This window comes from Phocoena sinus, chromosome 21, assembly GCF_008692025.1.
Source record: "Phocoena sinus isolate mPhoSin1 chromosome 21, mPhoSin1.pri, whole genome shotgun sequence".
NCBI lineage: Eukaryota > Metazoa > Chordata > Mammalia > Artiodactyla > Phocoenidae > Phocoena > Phocoena sinus.
Genome location: NC_045783.1, coordinates 35,459,857 through 35,480,436, shown reverse-complemented (window position 1 = coordinate 35,480,436; position 20,580 = coordinate 35,459,857). Strand labels below are relative to the sequence as shown.

Here is a 20,580-nt window from a genome sequence, read left to right as displayed (position 1 = left end):
TCTCAACCACTGCACCACCAGGGAAACCCTGATGTGATAATTTGATCAAAGCAAAACTTATCTCCACAGAGGTTGGTCTAAGTTCATGTCAGGAAATGAAAATGCCAGCTTTTGCTGGGTTACATTTTCAGAAAAGGGGCACCACAGTGGTTGCAAAAGCAGGGAGTGCTTCTAGCAGTGGCATCCTTTCTATGGTCCTGCCACCGCCCCTGCCTCCTGGGAAGAGACTTGTAGCCTTTGAGCCAAGGGCTCAGGGCAAGGTGTTGAGAGCTGGCAGCAGGGGCCTGAGGTGCTGGGAAATTTAATTAGCACATGTGAAACTAAAAGGGCCTACAGCTGAAAGCCACTCCAGACGTGTGAAGAATTGTGATTGATTTTTGAGAACTCCCATCTCCCAAGAATGAACAAGTGTGGGGAGAGATGAGCTGCTTAGTTTCTTAAAAGGTATTTTTTCAAGTCTTTTGCTGGTAAGGCTTCCAAAGTTTTAGCTAATAAACTTTCTCCTTTAATAAAAGAAAGATCTTTCTTCATCTGCCCAGAGCAAGGACCTGCTTAACCATGAAGAAAACTAGTACACGGACCTGCAGGGGACCAAATGTTACATTTTGTAACAGAAATTTTATAACTCAGAAAAAGACTTTTAAAAGCTTCCATGAAATCCTGTGCAGCCCAAAAGCAAGCACAGAGCAGAGATTAGAAATGGACCTGAGGCCCCTGCACTCCAAGGGCTCACAGCCTTGGCGCGGAAGCCATAGATACAAAGACTTCCTGAAATCACCATAACGGGAGTCACCGTGCAGGACGGTAACCAGATTTAGAGCAGGCTTTTCGTAGGAGGGATTTGGGCTGCATCTTGGAAGATGAACAGCATTTTCAGAAATGAAATAAGGGGAAGAGCATTTGGGGCAGAATAAAGTAGATGAACAAAGGCATAAAAAACGTGTTTGGAGAGAGGAGAGTGGGCAGAAATGTGACTGATATACATAGAGGTTGTGGTGGGAAGACCCGTGTTGTGGAAAGGCAGAAGGAACCCAAATCCTCTCAGACTAAGGATTGGACTTAATCTGAAGGTAAATTGTGGGGAAAATCAAGGGCAGCTGTCGAGCAGAAGCATGCCTTAGAAAACTAACTGACAGGAGCATGCAGGATGAACTGATGACAGGAAGCAGCCGCCAGGCTCAGGTGAGACATGAAAACCCAGCACTTGGGCAGAGAGGCATAAAAGCAACACCGGTGGCAAGCAAGGGACAGGAGGGACATCGCAGAGGCAGAGCACTGGGATCTGGCTCCTGATCAGATCCTGGGGGATGGCAGGGGCCAGGGCGAGGGTGCTCAGATGATGCTACATTTCAAGCCCAAGGAAGAAACATGATTGTAAGATGGGAAAGAAGGAGATGAATAAGTAGAATAGACTAGAGCTACAATGAAAAAGAATAGTTAAAGATGGATTCAACACACTCAACAGAAAAAGACTGTAAATAATTTAAAGATAATTGTTCTTCATTTTGGACTACAGGCTATCAACTTAAAAAAAGAGATACTTTAAGTGTCTTAAAGTGGCAGCTGAAGGGGGAGAGTCAGAGGATCCTGCATAACCCTGATGCTAACTTGGGAGAAAATTTAGCCAAAGGTAATATTTACTATTTATACTGCTTTCAACTTGCTTTAAAATTTTCTGTCTTTCCAGAGTTTATGGATCCTCCCCATCCCTTTTAGTGACCACACTTGCTATAGTATATGGATGTGCACAACTAGCCTCCTTGTGAAGGGCAGTGAGTGGTAAGAGGAAAAATGCATCTGTTGCCTAGCAGCAGGAAAAAGGCATCATGTCGCCCTGTAGCTCATTTCCTCTGCGGTACTTTTTCTGACTAAGACTGTGTTGGAAGAGGTGCAGAAACAGAGAAAGCAGCTGCCCACCCTGGCATGTCCATCTACTTGTTGTTTTTTTGTCTTGCAGCCAGCACCTGCTATTCCGACAGGCAGGCTATTTGCTTTTAAGTGCATAAACTGCCAATTATTCCTTGATGCTTGTTTGACGCTTAAACAGAACCATGAACATGAGGGGCCACCATGACCTAGACCCTGCACAGAGCTCCCTAGGGAGAGGCAGGGTCAAGGTACATTGCCCACAGTTACAGTAAGTATAAAAAAAACCTGCCTCATGGAAAAAATCATAAAGTAGCTCAGGTACAGGCAATTATTACATTTAGGTTCAACACACCTCAAACTCCAGATAGTGATCTTTGAGTTTGTACTCATCCACCTCCTTGGCTTTAACCTTCTTGTCAGGTGGGTAGGAGCGGTGCTCGGCTAGCTCTGTGGTTATCTGCCTCAGCTTGCTCTCGTGAGATTTCAGCTGTTCCTCCTGCAGGAAAGTATTAAGCCATTTAGCATCCAGAAAAATCAATAAACAACTGTAGCACACTTTAAAAAATCCCGTATGATGAATGACGTTAATTCATCAAAACAGTCCAACATGCCTCTGCTGCCACATCTTACCAACTTTCTCAGGCCAGGGTCCACGTGTACCTTCGAAAAGCAGCAAGGCCAAGGCCAGCCCCCCTAACCAGGCCCCTGGTCACAAAACCAAATGCTTTCATAGCCCTGTGTCAGGAGTAACTGCCACGGAGTTGAGACCAGGCCTCCTGAGAGGTACCCAAGCAGGCAAGGCACCGGCTGCAGAGTCAAGCACCCATCCCGAGGGCTGCACAATTTGGCTTCTCCCTTTCACGTCCTCAGCAGTGCTGTCCTGTCTGTCACTACAGATGAAGACCTACCTGCATTTTTTTTTTTTCATTTTTGAGACAAGCAATGCCATCAAGAAATAATTATTCTGAAAGCTGCTATTCTAAAAAATGTAGTGACCTATGCTTTTCCCTCCAAAATAGTAGAGGTTCTGACTTCCCTCAACCTCAAATTTTACTGAAAGATATTTAAGTTGTTTTCAGGTTTCTCTGGGCTGCTATAAATGATGCTACATTCTTATGCATGTTACCTAGTAAATATGAGCAAGAATTTCCCTATAGCATACAGGCACATCTCGTTTCATCACACTTAGCAGATAATGTGTTTTTTACAAACTGAAGGTCTGTGGAAACCCTGTGTCAAGCAAGTCTGTCGATGCCATTTTTCTAACATTTGCTCACTTTGTGTCTTTGTGCCACATTTGGTAATTCTCATAATATTTCAAACTTGTTCATTATGATTATATTTGTTATGGTGGTCTATGGTCAGTGATCTTTTTTTTTTTTTTTTTTTTTTTTTTATGCGTTATGCGGGCCTCTCACTGTTGTGGCCTCTCCCGTTGCGGAGGACAGGCCATGGCTCACGGGCCCAGCCGCTCCGCGGCACGTGGGATCCTCCCAGACCGGGGCACGAACCCGTGTCCCCTGCATCGGCAGGCGGACTCTCAACCACTGCGCCACCAGGGAAGCCCCTATGGTCAGTGATCTTTGATGTTACTACTACAACTCACTGAAGCCTCAGATGATGGTTAGCATTTTTTAGCAATAAAGCATTTCTTCACTAACGTATATAGTTTTTCTAGACAGAATGCTATTGCACACTTAGTAGACTGGGGTACAGTGTAAACATAACTTTTATATGCACTCAGAAACCAAAAAAATCTGTGTGACTTGCTTTATTGAGATATTGACTTCATTGCAGTGGTCTGAAACTGAACCCACAATGTCTCTGAAGTCTGCCTGTGATCATCAAGAACTGAAATTTCTGGATTTTAGAAAATGTATATCTTTAAAATGACACTAAACTGTTTTCCAAAGTGTTTCCACCAGTTTACATTTCCACAATAGGCTTGAAACTTCCCATTTTTCTACATCCTTGCCAAAATTTGATATCACACTTACAAATTTTTGCTAATTTTATGGGTATAAAATGATTTGAATTTACATCTTCCTGATTACAAGTGAGGATGAACACCTTTTCGTATGTTTACTGGAATTCCTCTTCTGTGAACTGGCTGCTGAAACACTGGACCCATTTTTCTGTTGAGTCCAGATCTGTAAGTACAATGACTCACAGTTTATAGTTTATAGTGTACAGTTTATTCACAGTCAAATAAATGTCTAAATTCAATGTGCAGTGCTTTACTCCAGCTTCATCATCTTCATGAAGCAAGAATCAAGGAGATAATCTCAAAATAGAAGCATTTTAAAATCATGCCTCTTAAATCTGTCTATTTTCACCACTGAAACAAAAATTCCAAGTGGTTCTTACGGCCATAAATGGATACAGACCACGCAAATTATTTCAATGCTAGAATCCCACCATACAGGAGACGCACAGACTTTCCTAACAAAAGTGGATGTAAAAACGGAGAAGGAGGAAGGCAGGAACCACAAGACGCAGCATGTTCTTAGGCTCACGCAATTAAATCTGTAATATCCACCATGAAGAAAGACCAATCAGGAAGCTTGCTGTTCTCCTCCCTTTTGTCTTTGCCCTTAGAATCCATTAGGGAAGCGTGCAGACCATTCTCATGGGACAACGCTAACAAAGGGGATTTCACAGAAGGCAGAGAAATACACCTGACAAAGTTCAAAGAAAAGGAACAGAGATAGCAAATGGCATGTACTCGTTTAAACTGTTTTAAATTAGGAAGTCACAGCTTAAGTAGTGGCATTAAAGTAATAGATGCAAGAAAAACTACTGTTATATGTCAAGTGATGTACATTGGTAGTACCTGTGATAGCACATACAATGAAATTTTATCCAAAAGGCAAGTTTCAGATGATGTCACTTAATATTTAATTTTTTTCCTACTTATATAATATTTTGACTTTGAAGAAAATTTCATATTTTCCTTTAAAATACCAAACTCTAAAGGAGACCTTCAAGATGGAGGAGGAGTAAGACATGGAGATCACCTTCCTCCCCACAAATACATCAGAAATACATCTATATGTGGAACAACTCCTACAGAACACCTACTGAACGCTGGCAGAAGACCTCAGGCTTCCCAAAAGCTGTGTGGTTGACAGGGTCTTGGTGCTCCAGCCGGGTGTCAGGCCTGTACCTCTGACGAGGGAGAGCCGAGTTCAGGATATTGGTCTATTAGAGACCTCCTGGCTCCACGTAATATCAAACGGTGAAAGCTCTCCCAGAGATCTCCATCTCAACACTAAGACCCAGCTGCACTCAACGACCAGCAAGCTCCAGTGCTGGACATCCTATGCCAAACAACTAGCAAAACAGGAACACAACCCCACCCACTAGCAGAGAGGCTGCCTAAAATCACAATAAGGTCACAGATACCCCAAAACACACCACCAGATGGGGTCCTGCCCACAGAAAGACAAGAAGCAGCCTCATCCACCAGAACACAGGCACCAGTCCCCTCCACCCACTGAACCAACCTTACCCACTGGGGGCAGACACCAAAAACAATGGGAACTACAAACCTGCAGATGGCGAAAAGGAGACCCCAAACACAGTAACTTAAGAAAATTGAGAAGACAGAAAACACAGAGCAGATGAAGGAGCAAGGAAAAAACCCACCAGTCCAAACTACTGAAGAGGAAATAGGCAGTCTACCTCAAAAAGAATTCAGAGTAATGACAGTAAAGATGATCCAAAATCTTGGAAATAGAATGGAGAAAATACAAGAAATGTTTAACAAGGACCTAGAGGAACTAAAGAGCAAAAAACCAACGATGAACAGCACAATAAATGAATTTAAAAATTCTCTAGAAGCAATCAACAGAATAACTGAGGTAGAAGAATGGATAAGTGACCTGGAAGATAAAATAGTGGAAATAACTACCATAGAGAAGAATAAAGAAAAAAGAATTAAAAGAATTGAGGACAGTCTTAGAGACCTCTGGGACAAGATTAAATGCACCAACATTTGAATTATAGCAGTCACAGAGAAAGAATAGAAAAAGAAAGGGACTGAGTACATATTTGAACAGATTATAGTTGAAAACTTCCCTAATATGGGAAAGGAAATAGTCAATCAAGTCCAGGAAGCTCAGAGAGTCCCATACAGGACAAATCCAAGGAGAAACATGCCAAGACACATATTAGTCAAACTATCAAAAATTAAATACAAAGAAAAAATATTAAAAGCAGCAAGGGAAAAACAACAAATAACACACAAGGGAATCCTCATAAGGTTAACAGCTGATCTTTCAGTAGAAACTCTGCAAGCCAGAAGGGGGTGGCAGGACATATTTAAAGTGATGAAAGGGAAAAACCTACTACCAAGATTACTCTATCCAGCAAGTATCTCCTTCAGATTTGACAGAGAAATCAAAACCTTTACAGACAAGCAAAAGCTAAGAGAATTCAGCACCTCCAAACCAGCTTTACAACAAATGCCAAAGGAACTTTTCCAAGATCTACAATAACAAACCCCAAACAATTAAGAAGATGGTAATAGGAACATACATATTGAAAACTACCTTAAATGTAAATGGATTAAATGCTCCAACCAAAAGAAACAGACTGGCTGAATGGATACAAAAAAAGAGCAGCATATATGCTGCCTACAAGAGACCCACTTCAGACCTAGGGACACATACAGACTGAAAGTGAGGGGATGGAAAAAGATGTTCCATGCAAATGGAAATCAAAAGAAAGCTGGAGTAGCAATTCTCATATCAGACAAAATATACTTTAAAATAAAGACTATTACAAGAGACAAAGAAGGAGACTACATAATGATCAAGGGGTCAATCCAAGAAGATATAAAAATTGTAAATATTTATGCACCCAACATAGGAGCACCTCAGTACATAAGGCAACTGCTAACAGCCATAAAAGGGGAAATTGACAGTAACACAACAATAGTAGGGGACTTTAATACCCCGCTTTCATCAATGGACAGATCGTCCAAAATGAAAATAAATAAACACAAACTTTAAATGATACATTAAACAAGATGGACTTAATTGATATTTATAGGACATTGCATCCAAAAACAACAGAATACACTTTCTTCTAAGGTGCTCATGGCACATTTTCAAGGATAGATCATATCTTAGGTCACAAATCAAGCCTTGGTAAATTTAAGAAAATTGAAATCGTACCAAGTATCCTTCCAACCACAATGCTATGAGACCAGATATCAATTACAGAAAAAAAAATCTGTAAAAAATAAAAACACATGGAGGCTAAAGAGTACATTACTAAATAACCAAGAGACCACTGAAGAAATCAAAGAGGAAATCAAAAAATACCTAGAAACAAATGACAATGAAAACATGATGACCCAAAACCTATGGGATGCAGCAAAGGCAGTTCTAAGAGGAAAGTGTATAGCAATACAATCCTACCTCAAGAAACAAGAAACATCTCAAATAAACAACCTAACCTTATACCTAAAGCAATTACAGGAAGAAGAACAAAAAAACCCCAGAGTTAGCAGAAGGAATAAAATCATAAAAATCTCATCAGAAATAAATGAAAAAGAAATGAAGGAAATGATAGCAAAGATGAATAAAACTAAAAGCTGGTTCTTTGAGAAGATAAACAAAATTGAAAAACCATTAGCCAGACTCATCAAGAAAAAAAGGGAGAAGACTCAAATCAATAGAATTAGAAATGAAAAAGGAGAAGTAACAACTGACACTGCAGAAATACAAAGGATCATGAGAGACTACTACAAGCAACTATGTGCCAATAAAATGGACAACCTGGGAGAAATGGACAAATTCTTAGAAAAGCACAACCTTCCAGGACTGAACAAGGAAGAAACAGAAAATATAAACAGATCAATCACAAGTACTGAAATTGAGACTGTGATTAAAAATATTGCAACAAACAAAAGCCTAGGATGAGAAGGCTTCACAGGTGAATTCTATCAAACATTTAGAGAAGAGCTAACACCTAACCTTCTCAAACTCTTCCAAAATATAGCAGAGAGAGGAACATTCCCAAACTCATTCTACGAGGCCACCATCACCCTGATACCAAAATCAGACTAAGATGTCACAAAGAAAGATAACTACAGGCCAATATCACTGATGAACATAGATGCAAAAATCCTTAACAAAATACTAGCAAACAGAATACAACAGCACATTAAAAGGATCATACACCATGATCAAGTGGGGTTTATCCCGGGAATGCAAAGGTCCTTCAATATACGCAAATCAGTCAATGTGATATACCACAGTAACAAACTGAAGAATAAAAACCATATGATCATCTCAATAGATGCAGAAAAAGCTTTCAACAAAATTCAACACCCAATTATGATAAAAACCCTCCAAAAAATAGGCACAGAGGGAACTTACCTCATTATAATAAAGGCCATATATGACAAACCCACAGCCAACATCGTTCTCAGTGGTGAAGAACTGAAACCATTTGCATTAAGATCAGGAACAAGACAAGGTTGCCCACTCTCACCACTCTTATTCAACAGTTTTGGAAGTTTTAGCCACAGCAATCAGAGAAGAAAAAGAAATGAAAGGAATCCAAATCGGAAAAGAAGACCTATCACTGTTTGCAGATGACATCATATTATACATAGAGAATCCTAAAGATGCCACCAGAAAACTAGTAGAGCTAATCAATGAATTAGGTAAAGTAGCAGGATACAAAATTAATGCACAGAAATCTCCTGCATTTCTATACACTAATGATGAAAAATCTGAAAGAGAAATTAAGGAAACACTCCCATTTACCACTGCAACAAAAGAATAAAATACCTAGGAATAAACCTACCTAAGGAGACAAAAGACCTGTATACAGAAAACTATAAGACACTGATGAAAGAAATTAAAGATGATACAAACAGATGGAGAGACATCCCAAGTTCGTGGAATGGAAGAATAAACATTGTGTAAATGACTATACTACCCAAAGCAATCTACAGTTTCCATGCAATGCCTGTCAAACTACCACTGGCATATTTCACAGAACTAGAACAAAAACTTTCACAATTTGTATGGAAACATAAAAGACCCTGAATAGCTAGTGCAATTTTGAGAAAGAAAAACAGCTGGAGGAATCAGGCTCCCTGACTTCAGACTATACTCCAAAGCTACAGTAATCAAGACAGTATGGTACTGGCACAAAAACAGTAATACAGATGTATGGAACAGGATAGAAAGCCCAGAGAGAAACCCACACACATACGGTCACCTTACTTTTGACAAAGGAGGCAAGAATATACAATGGAGAAAATACAGCCTCTTCAATAAGTGATGCTGGGAAAACTGGACAGCTACATGTAAAAGAATGAAATTAGAACACTCCCTAACACCATACACAAAAATAAACTCCAAATGGATTAAAGACCTAAATGTAAGGCCAGACACTTATAAAAGTCTTAGAGGAAAACATAGCCAGAACACTCTGTGACATAAATCACAGCAAGATCCTTTTTGACCCACCTCCTAGAGAAATGGAAATAATAACAAAAATAAACAAATGGGACCTAATTAAACTTAAAAGCATTTGCACAGCCAAGGAAACCATAAACAAGATGAAAAGACAACCCTCAGAATGGGAGAAAATATTTGCAAATGAAGCAACTGACAAAGGATTAGTCTCCAAAATTTACAAGCAGCTCATGCAGCTCAGTATCAAAAAAACAATCAACCCAATCCAAAAATGGGCAGAAGACCTAAATAGACATTTCTCCAAAGAAGATATACAGATTGCCAACAAACACATGAGAGGATGCTCAACATCACTAATCATTAGAGAAATGCAAATCAAAACTACAATGAGGTATCACCTCACACCAGTCAGAATGGCCATCATCAAAAAAGCTACAAACAGTAAGTGCTGGAGAAGGTGTGGAGAAAAGGGAACCCTCTTGCACTGTTGGTGGGAATGTAAATGGATACAGTCACTATGGAGAACAGTATGGAGGTCCCTTAAAAAACTAAAAATACAACTACCATACGACCCAGCAATCCCACTACTGGGCATATACCCTGGGAAAACCATAATTGAAAAAGAGTCATGTACCACAACGTTCATTGCAGCTCTATTTAGAATAGCCAGGACATGGAAGCTAGCTAAGTGTCCATCAACAGACGAATGGATAAAGAAGATGTGGCACATATATACCATGGAATATTACTCAGCCATAAAAAGAAACAAAATTTAGTTATTTGTAGTGAGGTGGATGGACCTAGAGTCTGTCATAGAGTGAAGTAAGTCAGAAAGAGAAAAACAAATACCGTATGCTAACACATATATATGAAATCTTACAAAAAAAAAAAAAGTAAGGTTCTGAAGAACCTTTCAGGACAAGAATAAAGACAGAGAGGTAGAGAATGGACTTGAGGACATGGGGAGGGGCAAGGGTAAGCTGGGATGAAGTGAGAAAGTGGCATGGACATACATACACTACCAAATGTAAAACAGATAGCTCGTGGGAAGCAGCCACATAGCACAGAAAGATCAGCTGAGTGCTCTGTGATCACCTAGAAGGGTGGGATGGGGAGGGTGGGAGGGAGATGTAAGAGGGAGGAGATATGGGGATATATGTATACGTATAGCTGATTCACTTTGTTATAAAGCAGAAACTAACACACCATTGTAAAGTAATTATATTCCAGTAAAGATTTTCAAAAAAAATACCAAACTCTAATTTCATGAAGAAAGTATTTCTTAGCTGCTTTGGCAATGGGGACAGTGTTCAAGATCTCACAGTGAGTCCAGGGCTGAGACAGTGCAAGAGCCTTCCCTTCCGAAGCACAGCCCAATGGTTCAGCCACCAGCCAGGCACAGAAGTCAGCTCTCCATCCTTTTATACCAAGCATAAGACTTAAGGAGGGGAGGAAGGAAGAAGACCAGAGGGAGGGGGCAGAGGGTTGGGGGTGGGTGGGTAGAACACAGCTGTGCGCCCGCACTCTAACTGGACATGTACTAGGTTGACAGGTGCTGTGCTGGGTGCTTTTTCCCACTGTGGAATACAGAACCCCAGGAATTCTAAAGTGAAAGAGAACCTGGCCTTCGCCCCTCTAACCTCTTCCTCTTGGAGGCCATGGAGATCCAGAAAGGTCAAGTCCTTGCTTGAGGCCCCAGAGGCTTGAGGGCCCAGAGGGGCAGCAGCCCCATTCTCCCAACTCTGAGCCTCCAGACAACTGTATAAAATCCAAAGGGCTGCTGAAAACACAAGCTTCAAAAGAGTCTGCTCCCTGCTGGATCAGTGCTGACCTGAGCCATCAAGGCTCGTGGTAAACGCATTGGTCCTCAACTGCCTTCTCTCCCGTGGCTCTTAGACACCCGGTTTTAACAACGAGGTCCTTTCTGCAAACCCCACTCAAAGCCAGAGTTCCCCGGATTCACAGCCGATTCCTCTGCTGCGTGGACAGCACTTACAGGTCTACACCACATGCTCAGTACAGAACATACCCTGACCCCTGCGGGAATTTTGTCTCCTCTACTGTTTATAAGCTCTCTGGAGGCAGAGCAAGTTCATTTTCCCTTCTCTCAACTCATCCAGTGTCTAGCATGGTGTTGGGTGGGGGAGAGAACGAGAGGCACCGTTCTGCCTTGTAGACATGACCTGCCTAACATCAACTGACCCCTTCAGCTTCCATTAGCTGAGAGCCAAAACCAAGTCTGAGCTATTTTTGTAATGCCCACACACCTCACACAGTACCTGATATATGGGTCTCTCAGGAAACAGGAACTGACTTACTTTTTAAAAATGGAATAAATTGACTTACTTATTTAAAAAAAGGGAAGGTAAAGAGGGAGACCTCAGACTGTTTCCTTGTGCTGTTTTAAAGTAGACATGATTTAGAAGGTAATGGCATTTCTAGGAATCTGCTAGGCAATGAACAAGTCAAATTGCTAAATACTGCAGCTTCATCAAACCCAAGCCGCAGGAATTTAGACTAAAGAACACCTGCCTTCAAGTCAGCCCGAGGGGGGCTATTGCTGAAAGCACCATCAGAAAGATTTTGTTTTATCATTTCACGTTTAAGACAGTTTTAAAGACCTTAAGCAGTGTTTAGTGAGCTTCAGCATAATAACCTCATTGTTTTATTGAATATCTAGTATATGTTAACTATTTAATTCAACCCTCTAGTAAATGAATACGAAAGCTGTCTATTCTCAAAGTGTGGTCCAAGTTCATGCCAAGGAGTCTAGACTGCATCTTGTTAGCAATAGTGAGCCAGTTAAAGTTAAGTGACATCAAAGCAATCATGTTTTAGCCAGAACTGTGCAGGATGGACTGAAGAGAAGCAAGATGAGAGGAAGGGAGATCTCCCGTGGTTTGAGGAAGGGTCTGCCAGAGTTTTCCAAGGCAGGGCATGCGCCCCAGGCAAGGTGATTCACTGGGAAGAATTTTTAAAATCAGCACTGAGATATAATTCACACTTGACCACACAAATCACCCATTTGAAATGTACAATTCAGAGTTTTTTAATATATTCACAGGGCTGTGCAACCATCACCACATTTAATTTTATGACATTTTAGATCCCCTAAAAGAGACCCTTTTGGAATAGAATCACACAACACGTTCCTTTTGTGACTGGCTTCTTTTACTTAGCAAGGTTTCCCAGGTTCATCTACACTGTAGGATGTATCAGTGCTTCAGTGTTTTATGGCTGAATAAAGTCCCGTTGTATGGATATATCACGTTTTATTCATCCATTTATCAGCTGATGGCCATTTCTACCTTTGGCCATTTGAATAATGCTGCTGTGAACATTCATGTAAAAATTTTTATGGGAATGTATATTTTCATTCTCTTGTTATCAAAGTGGGGTGAAATTACTGGGTCACATGCTAACTCTATGTTTAATCATTTGATAAACCACTGAAGTGTTTTCCAAAGAAGCTGCTTCATTTTATATTCCTGTCAGCAATATATGAGAGTTCTAATTTCTCCATAACCTCACCAATATATTACTTTTCATAAAAATTTTAAAAAACTTATAGCCATCCTAATGGTATCTCATGGTTCTGGTTTGTATTCCCCTAATGACTAATGATGTTCAGCACTTTTTCATGTTATACTGGTAGTAAGACATGTAATATATTTTATTTAAAAAATACACATATTGAAGGATATCTGCTCAAATATTTAGTGTTGATAAGGTAAATGACCAAAAAATCAGGACACCAGTGATCTGAGTACAAGATAATAAGAGTCTGAATTAAGAGATGTGGGTAGGATATGAAAGATGTCTAGGAAGTAGAAGTGACAGGACTGAAAGTATGACATTGAGTGGGGTGGGAAGGGTGTGGTTCTGGCCAGGACACACTCTGAGAATGCCTTCATCCTCTGAAAGCTCTGCTCCTAACGTCTGCCTGTGGAGAGGGGCGTTGAGAGGGCGAGTCAGCCGGTTGACCCTGGAGCCGGACCTGGGCACCAGGAGGCTCCTCACCCAGCCCCCGACCTTGGAATGTGCATTCCGCTTGCCTTCCCTGTGCTAGGAGCTGCCCAAGGACGCGGCCTTGAGACAGTAAGGTGGTGTTGGGACCATCTGGACGGCCTACCTGACTGGAACCCACTTAAGGATGCTTATAAACTTTAAGATCCTGGAGGCGGGTGCAGAGATCCGCTGTGTCTCAGATGCCCAAGACAAGCCTCGCAAGTTCCCTTGCTTATTAAGCCTGCCACCTACCAGTCCGGAGTGGCTGCCTCTTTCTTCGGTCTCTCCTTGCCCTCCTCATATGGGGCCAGTTTGTGAACCAACATTGCCCCACTCACCTTGTCCTTAGCACTATTGCCATGTGGTCAAAGCACAGGATAGCACGAGGGTGAGAAGCAAACACAGAATCTCCTGTTTGCGACTGGGTTAATCACAAGGCTGGCCCTCAGTAGTTAGCATTTAGTGATCTTCCATTGAGTCAAACTTCTACAGAACAGTGGTTGGAATTCAAAGCAGAAAACAGGACAAGGTACCTGAGGAAATGACACTGTCATGAGGTACAGATCTCCAGAGAAGTAGTGAAACGGAGGCAGGTTTTGTCACAGGGCAGGGTCTCTGGTCTGCACTGCGTATAGCAGGACACCGGTGTGTCTCAGAAACACACATATTCCCCGGGACCCTGGCCCAGACCGGATCAATCGAGGCGGGGGGCCGGGGGATGAGAAATGTGCGCTTTAAATAAGTCCCCAGATAATTCTTATGCACATTAATGTCTGAAAATGACTACTTTGATGAGTAGAAAAGGAGGTCCAGTAGATCTTGAAGACAGCCAACCATGAAATCCTAAGTTTGGAGTGCTACACCAGAAGGAGAAACAAAACTTACATTTTCATACTAGTCTCTCTACCTGCGACAGAGGAAGAAAAATGTGCCCTGGCAACATGGTCATGAAAAACAACTAGAAGGCGGCAACTCTTCCCACACAGCAGAGTTGCTCAGAAAGAACCACGCTGCTCTGACAATAATCAATTCCAATAACGACGGCTAATATGGTTTGGAGAGAAGACAAGAATAAATTAAAGAAAAGCCTGCAAATGACAGGGTGGTGAACAGTGTGTCTTTAAAAGCACCAAACAATCTTCTAATTGAATGTTTAGTTTTTTCCTAACACTGTTTGACTTTTTTCCAGCAGGGCACTCACACTGTTATACATTATTTTGTAAACTGAAATTATCCAAGTGTTCTGGCATTTAGGGGAGTTGCAGCCAGGCTGTGGGCATGCGGAGAAAAGAAAGACGGCCAGGCTAGAGCAGTGGCTCCCAACAGCAGGGACTGGCCCCACAGGACATTTGGCAACGTCTGGAGACATTTCTGGTTGTCACAACTAGGGGGATGATACTGGCATCAAGTGCGTAGAGGCTGGGGATACTGCCCAACATCCTACAATCCACAACAAAGAACTACCCAGGCCAAAAGGTCAGCAGGGCCGAGACTGAGAATGCCCGTGCTAAAGGAGGAGGCCTCACCTTCAAGGCACTGGAGGCCCTGTGGGCACATCCAGACACACCTTCCAGGTTCACTGAAGGTGCACTGTGACTCTAGCCAAGACATGCCCCAAGAGTCTCCATCTGAAACGGACGGTACCCCAAACACCTGCACCAGGCTGTGTGCAAACCAACGCTCTCTCCCTCTTTCTAACCTGTTCTTTATCATGTGCTTGGTTCTACATATTCGTTTCTAACTGTCCTATTACTCTCAAAGGTAAAGCACATTTTTCATTTTTAGTAAACAAACACGACGACCTGGGCAAAAAATACAGAGCTAGTGATAGAAAGAATCTTAAAAACATTCTAGAAAACTTCCTCATCTTCCAGATGGAAAACTGAGGCCCACAAAGGCTCAGTGACTTACTTGTCTGGGAGGAAGTCATCGTATTCTTTTACAAAGAAATTAAATTCCCAAAAGGGTTTGGTCATCTTACGTGACACAAGAGGATGCTTCTTTCAGGTTACTACTTGCGTATTTAAAATCTTGAACCCATCATTTTGATCACATTACATATGCATTTTTTGCACCTCCATGTTCAAAATGAGGAAAAATATCAAAAAAGTTATGCATTCTATTTTTAATTCCAATGTAGGACATTTGTTTAAAATAAGAGATTCTGCCTTAATAAAGGTGGTATGGTCTTGTGGTAAAAATATACAAATAGATAAACACATTCATTTTCATGTATAAGTGACTTAACTAATGTACAGCCCATACATAAGTAGGATAGTAACACATTTTTCAAAGTAGAAAATAAACAGAAATGTAGGTTCTACAGTGAGGAAAGAACAAGGAAAAGCTCTCATGTTGCTCTATACTTATTAATGTTCCTCTTTAACTTCAGATCACCTTTCCCCCTGGATCTTTTATAGGAGTAGTTGTGAGAAAGACCAATTTATTGAAAGATAACGATTGGAAAATTCCTAGTGAAATTAATAGAATAAAACTCAACTTTTGAAAGTATTTTTTTGCCTCTAGTTATTCAATTGCTTTTCTCTCCTCTTACCTTATGTAATGTGGCTTACTATTTATGTCAAGTACCCAAAATTATAGTGGGGAAATGCATTTGCTTTAAGAGTTCGTATTTTAGTTGGGTAGATGGAGAGGTCTGCCAACATACTTTCTGGTCATCAATAAGAGGTAAAACCTTCCTTTTCTCTTAGAATATTTATTTTCCTTGAAAGTTAAATGCCATTCTGCCTTGTAAAGTGAGCTGACTCAGTCCTTTCTATTCTTAACAGCTTTTTCAGTAGTCAGTCTATGAACTAGACAGGAATAGCAATGCTTACGTGGGAGCATCCAAATCATGTTCATAATAATTATGAATTTACAGAAACAAAAGAATCTCTACTGAAACCATGCCTCCTCTGTTCTCAGCGCCAGCTTGTCTTTATGAACTCAGGCAGGACTCGCACACGTCCCCCCCTCCACATGCTCACTGCCTTCCATCCCCCTTAAGGATGACCAACGCGGCCGCTCCACCATCACTCCCGAAACTGCTCTCACTGTAGGACCCAGTCACCTCCTGCCACTTCACAGGAGATCTTTTGGTCCTATTTGTACCTGATCTTTCCCCCCTTCTCTTGGCATAACATTCTCCCTGGGTTTTTTCTTGACTAACTTAAAAACTATTGTTTCTCAAGTGTCTGTTTTGGTCTGCTTCTGAGCACTCATTGCAATATTTGGAGGTAGAAAGAGGAAAAGGACACAGGAAAGGACCCTGGGAAGATGCACCAGGAGGGAAAGCAGGAGACCATGGGGTACCAAAAGCCAGATCAGACACCACAGTCCTCAGTGTCCAAGCCCAGGTGACAGACCTTATTCCTCACTTCAGGGAGCACTAAGGACCATCAACATGCCCCAAACCCTTCCACTTCTGCCCACCTCCTCTTTAACTTAGTTTTCCCCTGCATTATTGAAAGCGCCTTCCTGCTTTAGTAGTTTCCTCCTCTAGTACTTTCTTCCTATTGTAACAAGAATAATGTTTAAAGCACAGATTTGATCACATTAATTTCCTGCTTATACTATTATCCTAAGGATGCTGGGAACCAGTGAAGCATCCAAAATCCTACACCTGACAAACAAGACTTTTCATCATTTGGCATTTGCTTACCTCCACAGAGGAACGTTTCTTGCCTTTTCACAACACTCTGTACTCAAGTCACATCTGATAACTTATGTTACCTCCTACATCCCAGTGCTTTCTCCTCTAGGCCTTTCGGACCCTCTGCTGGATCATTCTCTTTCCCACAGCACACCTACCTGCTGCTCATCCTGTGAGCTTCATATTAGCTAGCACACTTCCTCCTTCCTCCAAGGCCAGGCCCTAACTTGCACCCCAACAGTACTCTGGACTTATCCTTCATGTACCTCTAATCAAACTGCGTTACAATTACTTGCTTGTTTATATTTGCCAATTCGATCCCAGAGACCGCCTGGGTTTCACTTGCCTTCCTATTTCCAGTGCCAAAAATAGTCTCTGAGGTACAACAGGCACATGATACATATTTATTAATAAATGTTCCATTCATGATGTCAGATGTGTAGAGGAGCTAGTTAATATCAAGACTTGGTTGATTAAAGCCAGGTGAAACTATTTCTATTATTGCACCAATAAGAAATTCACAAAGACATCAAAGTAGCTTCCAAAATCCTTAACTAATCAGTGGCAATAGAGGCACTGCAGACAGGTTTAAAATTGGCAAACGTGGCTTGTATGCAATATCTTAGAACAGAGTTTTAAGTAAGAAAGGAACACAATAAAATGTGGCCTTTAGAGAGGTCACTCCTACAAAAGGAGAGCAGCTCATGTTAATACGTCTGAAGAGAGTTCTAGCATGCTTTGTCTGGATTAGCTGGGAAAATCACCAGGGTTCACTTAGATCCTCCCTGAGAGGTAGGGAAGGCTCTGCCCCACTGCACTGTGAATAGTGGATCCCTGGGAATATTTTTGTATACTCAGCATCAGATACAGTCTGGGATATGGGAAAAGCTCAATAAAATAAAAAGTTGAATGAATGAATGAATAAAAAGCTTGTTTCCAAGCCATGATGTCTAACATTAGCCAGTTATTTAAAAAATATGCACTGTTAGTAAAAACAAAAATCAAAATTAAAAAATGAGGCTGGAATGACTAAGTAGTAAACTAATATGAATTTTAGAAACTAATTCAAAGTATGTGTCCTACCAACCTTGACTCAATTGTGTCAGCTTCCCACATGAAGTGTAAAAGCCAGCACACTGCATTTTGCCCCACTTGTACAACACTGTCCTCCAGGGCAAGGTCTCATCACTGCCCCCAAAATATGGAGTATTATTCACATACAAATATTAAGAAGATTATTTTACAAAGTGCTTTTTTCCAAGGTCAAAGCACGATCAAAATGACTAACCTGAGACAATTTTGTAGTGGTGGCAGGCAGAAGTGGACGACTAAACTTCTTCTGAGATCCGATGGCTGCTGGAAATGGTGGTGCAGAAAATACAGCTGCAACACAATTAATTTTGTTTATCCACCCTTGCATTTCCTCTGGACTCCTATGAGAAACAGATATATTTACGTTAGGGTATTTCTGTATCTAAGTGCATCACATCTTGCCCATTTCTCATTACTGATCTAAAATGGCATATAAAATCATTTATTCTTCTTGGGACAAATAATCCCTGACAAAACTTCATCGGAGACTAACATTTTCAAAAACAATCACCATGGTAATAAAAGGCCCTGGAACCTAGGATCATCATAGTGTAAGGCTATGATTTTCCCCCAAGGGTACAGAAGGAAATAAAGCAAATTCACTTCACAATAAATATTTACTAACCCCCCTACTTTCTATTTGATACTAGGCTAGGTCAAAAATTAATTTAAAAATTAACTCATCTCTTCCAATCACATAATTTGATTTTAAAATGCAACTGAGTGATAAACTGATACAGGGAATGTAAAAGGGTATATACACCCCCTTTGGAAAGTAGTTTGGACAGTTTCTTAAAAACTATAAACTATAAATTTATTATACAACCCAGCAATTCTACTTCTAGGTATACACTCAAAGGAAATAAAAACATATAGGCACTAAAAGATTTGTATGTGAATGTTCATAGCAGCACTATTTATAAGCATCAAAAAGGATAAACACTCTAAATGTCCATCAACTAGTGAATGAATAAACAAAACATGGTCTAGGGCTTCCCTGGTGGTGCACTGATTAAGAATCTGCCTGCCAATGCAGGGGACATGGGTTCGAGCCCTGGTCCAGGAAGATCCCACATGCCAAGGAGCAGCTAAGCCCATGCACAACTACTGAGCCCGCGCTCTAGAGCCCGTGAGCCACAACTACTGAGCCTGCGTGCCACAACTACTGAAGCCCGCGCCCCTAGAGCTGTGCTCCACAAGAGAAGCCACCACGATGAGAAGCCCGCTCACTGCAACGAAGAGTAGCCCCCGCTCGCCGCAACTAGAGAAAGCCCATGTGCAGCAACGAAGACCCAACGTAACCAAAAATTAAAAAAAATTAAAAACAAAACCACGATCTATATCTGTACAGTGGAATACCATGCAGCAGCAAAGGTATGGAGTGCTGAGGCAGATTACAGCATGGATGACCACAAAACTTCATACTGAGTTAAAGAAAAGCCCATGTATTCTGTGACTGCATTTATATGGAAAATCCAGAAAGGGCAATACAAAGAGGAAACTAGTGGTGTCTGGGCTGTGGGTGAGAATGGCACAGGGGATTGGGGTGGGGTGATGAAAGTGTTCCAAAACTGGAGTGTGTTGCACAATTCTGCAAATTTGCTAAACACCATCGTACACTTAAAAGTATGTACAGTATACCTGAGTAGGACATAAAAAAATCCACCTGAGAGGGTGTGGAAATCTCCTGATGTCGGTATCATACTTCTAACTTATATGTCATGTTTGCAGAGTCCAGCACTGACAGCACTTGTGAACTCATAAATCAATGGAAGAAATAGTCCTGAACTAGGTGAGATACCTACCATGTATATAATCAATAAAAAGATGGACAAGAAGTCAGCCCATCTAAAAATCATTTCCTGTACTGAATACTCTGAAAGCTACCACCCTAACCTGACACCACACCCAGGTGTCACCCTCATCATGCCCTGCATGCCTCTCTGACCCGTGTGCCTCTCCAACCTGTTATTTCAATCGACTGATTTCTGCATCAATCCCACTTGGAGTAATTAGCTCTCCTTAGTTACCGTATCCAGCATTTTAGACATTTAAAAACAATAATGCTGGGGAACAGAATAACGTGGGGGCCCTTTATGACTAATGGCTGTGATTACACATCCGGCTGTGGCTCCCTTGTGCTACTAGCCATCTCCCACACCAAAAACTCCTGTGTGACTTGGGTTTCCTTACAACTTCCTCCTCACCTGATGTCAGCAATCTCATGCCTTTGCAAGCTCAGCATCCCCAAATCACCAGAGTACCTGGTTCTTGTTCTCATTTCCTCTGCTAGTCTTCCATTGTTTTGATCAGCAAGCCTGCAGATACCTGTGTTTACTCTATTGATGTCAAATTTAATGCCAGTGCCTAATGCAGCCAGTTGGTAGTGCTGTGTTGAGAGAGATTCTGAAGTCAAGCTCAGGCTGTAAAAGGCATGCCATGAATAATTAACACTGCCTGCCACGGACACTGATGCTATATGTGCTATTAAAATTCCTGTTCTAGAGGCTCAGTTCT

General features: G+C 41.3%; 1 protein-coding gene across 2 annotated transcripts in view; it reads right to left on the bottom strand.

The window, feature by feature from the left end:
• The window catches only part of PSD3 (pleckstrin and Sec7 domain containing 3), a 584,040-nt gene that overhangs the window by 25,966 nt on the left and 537,494 nt on the right, over positions 1-20,580 (bottom strand). For both annotated transcript variants that reach the window (XM_032618448.1, XM_032618447.1), the window contains exons 14-15: positions 18,260-18,404; positions 2,222-2,365 (exon numbers count right to left, since the gene is read on the bottom strand). In XM_032618448.1, coding sequence (XP_032474339.1) covers positions 2,222-2,365; positions 18,260-18,404 — 289 coding nt within the window. The remainder of the gene's footprint in view (positions 1-2,221; positions 2,366-18,259; positions 18,405-20,580) is intronic.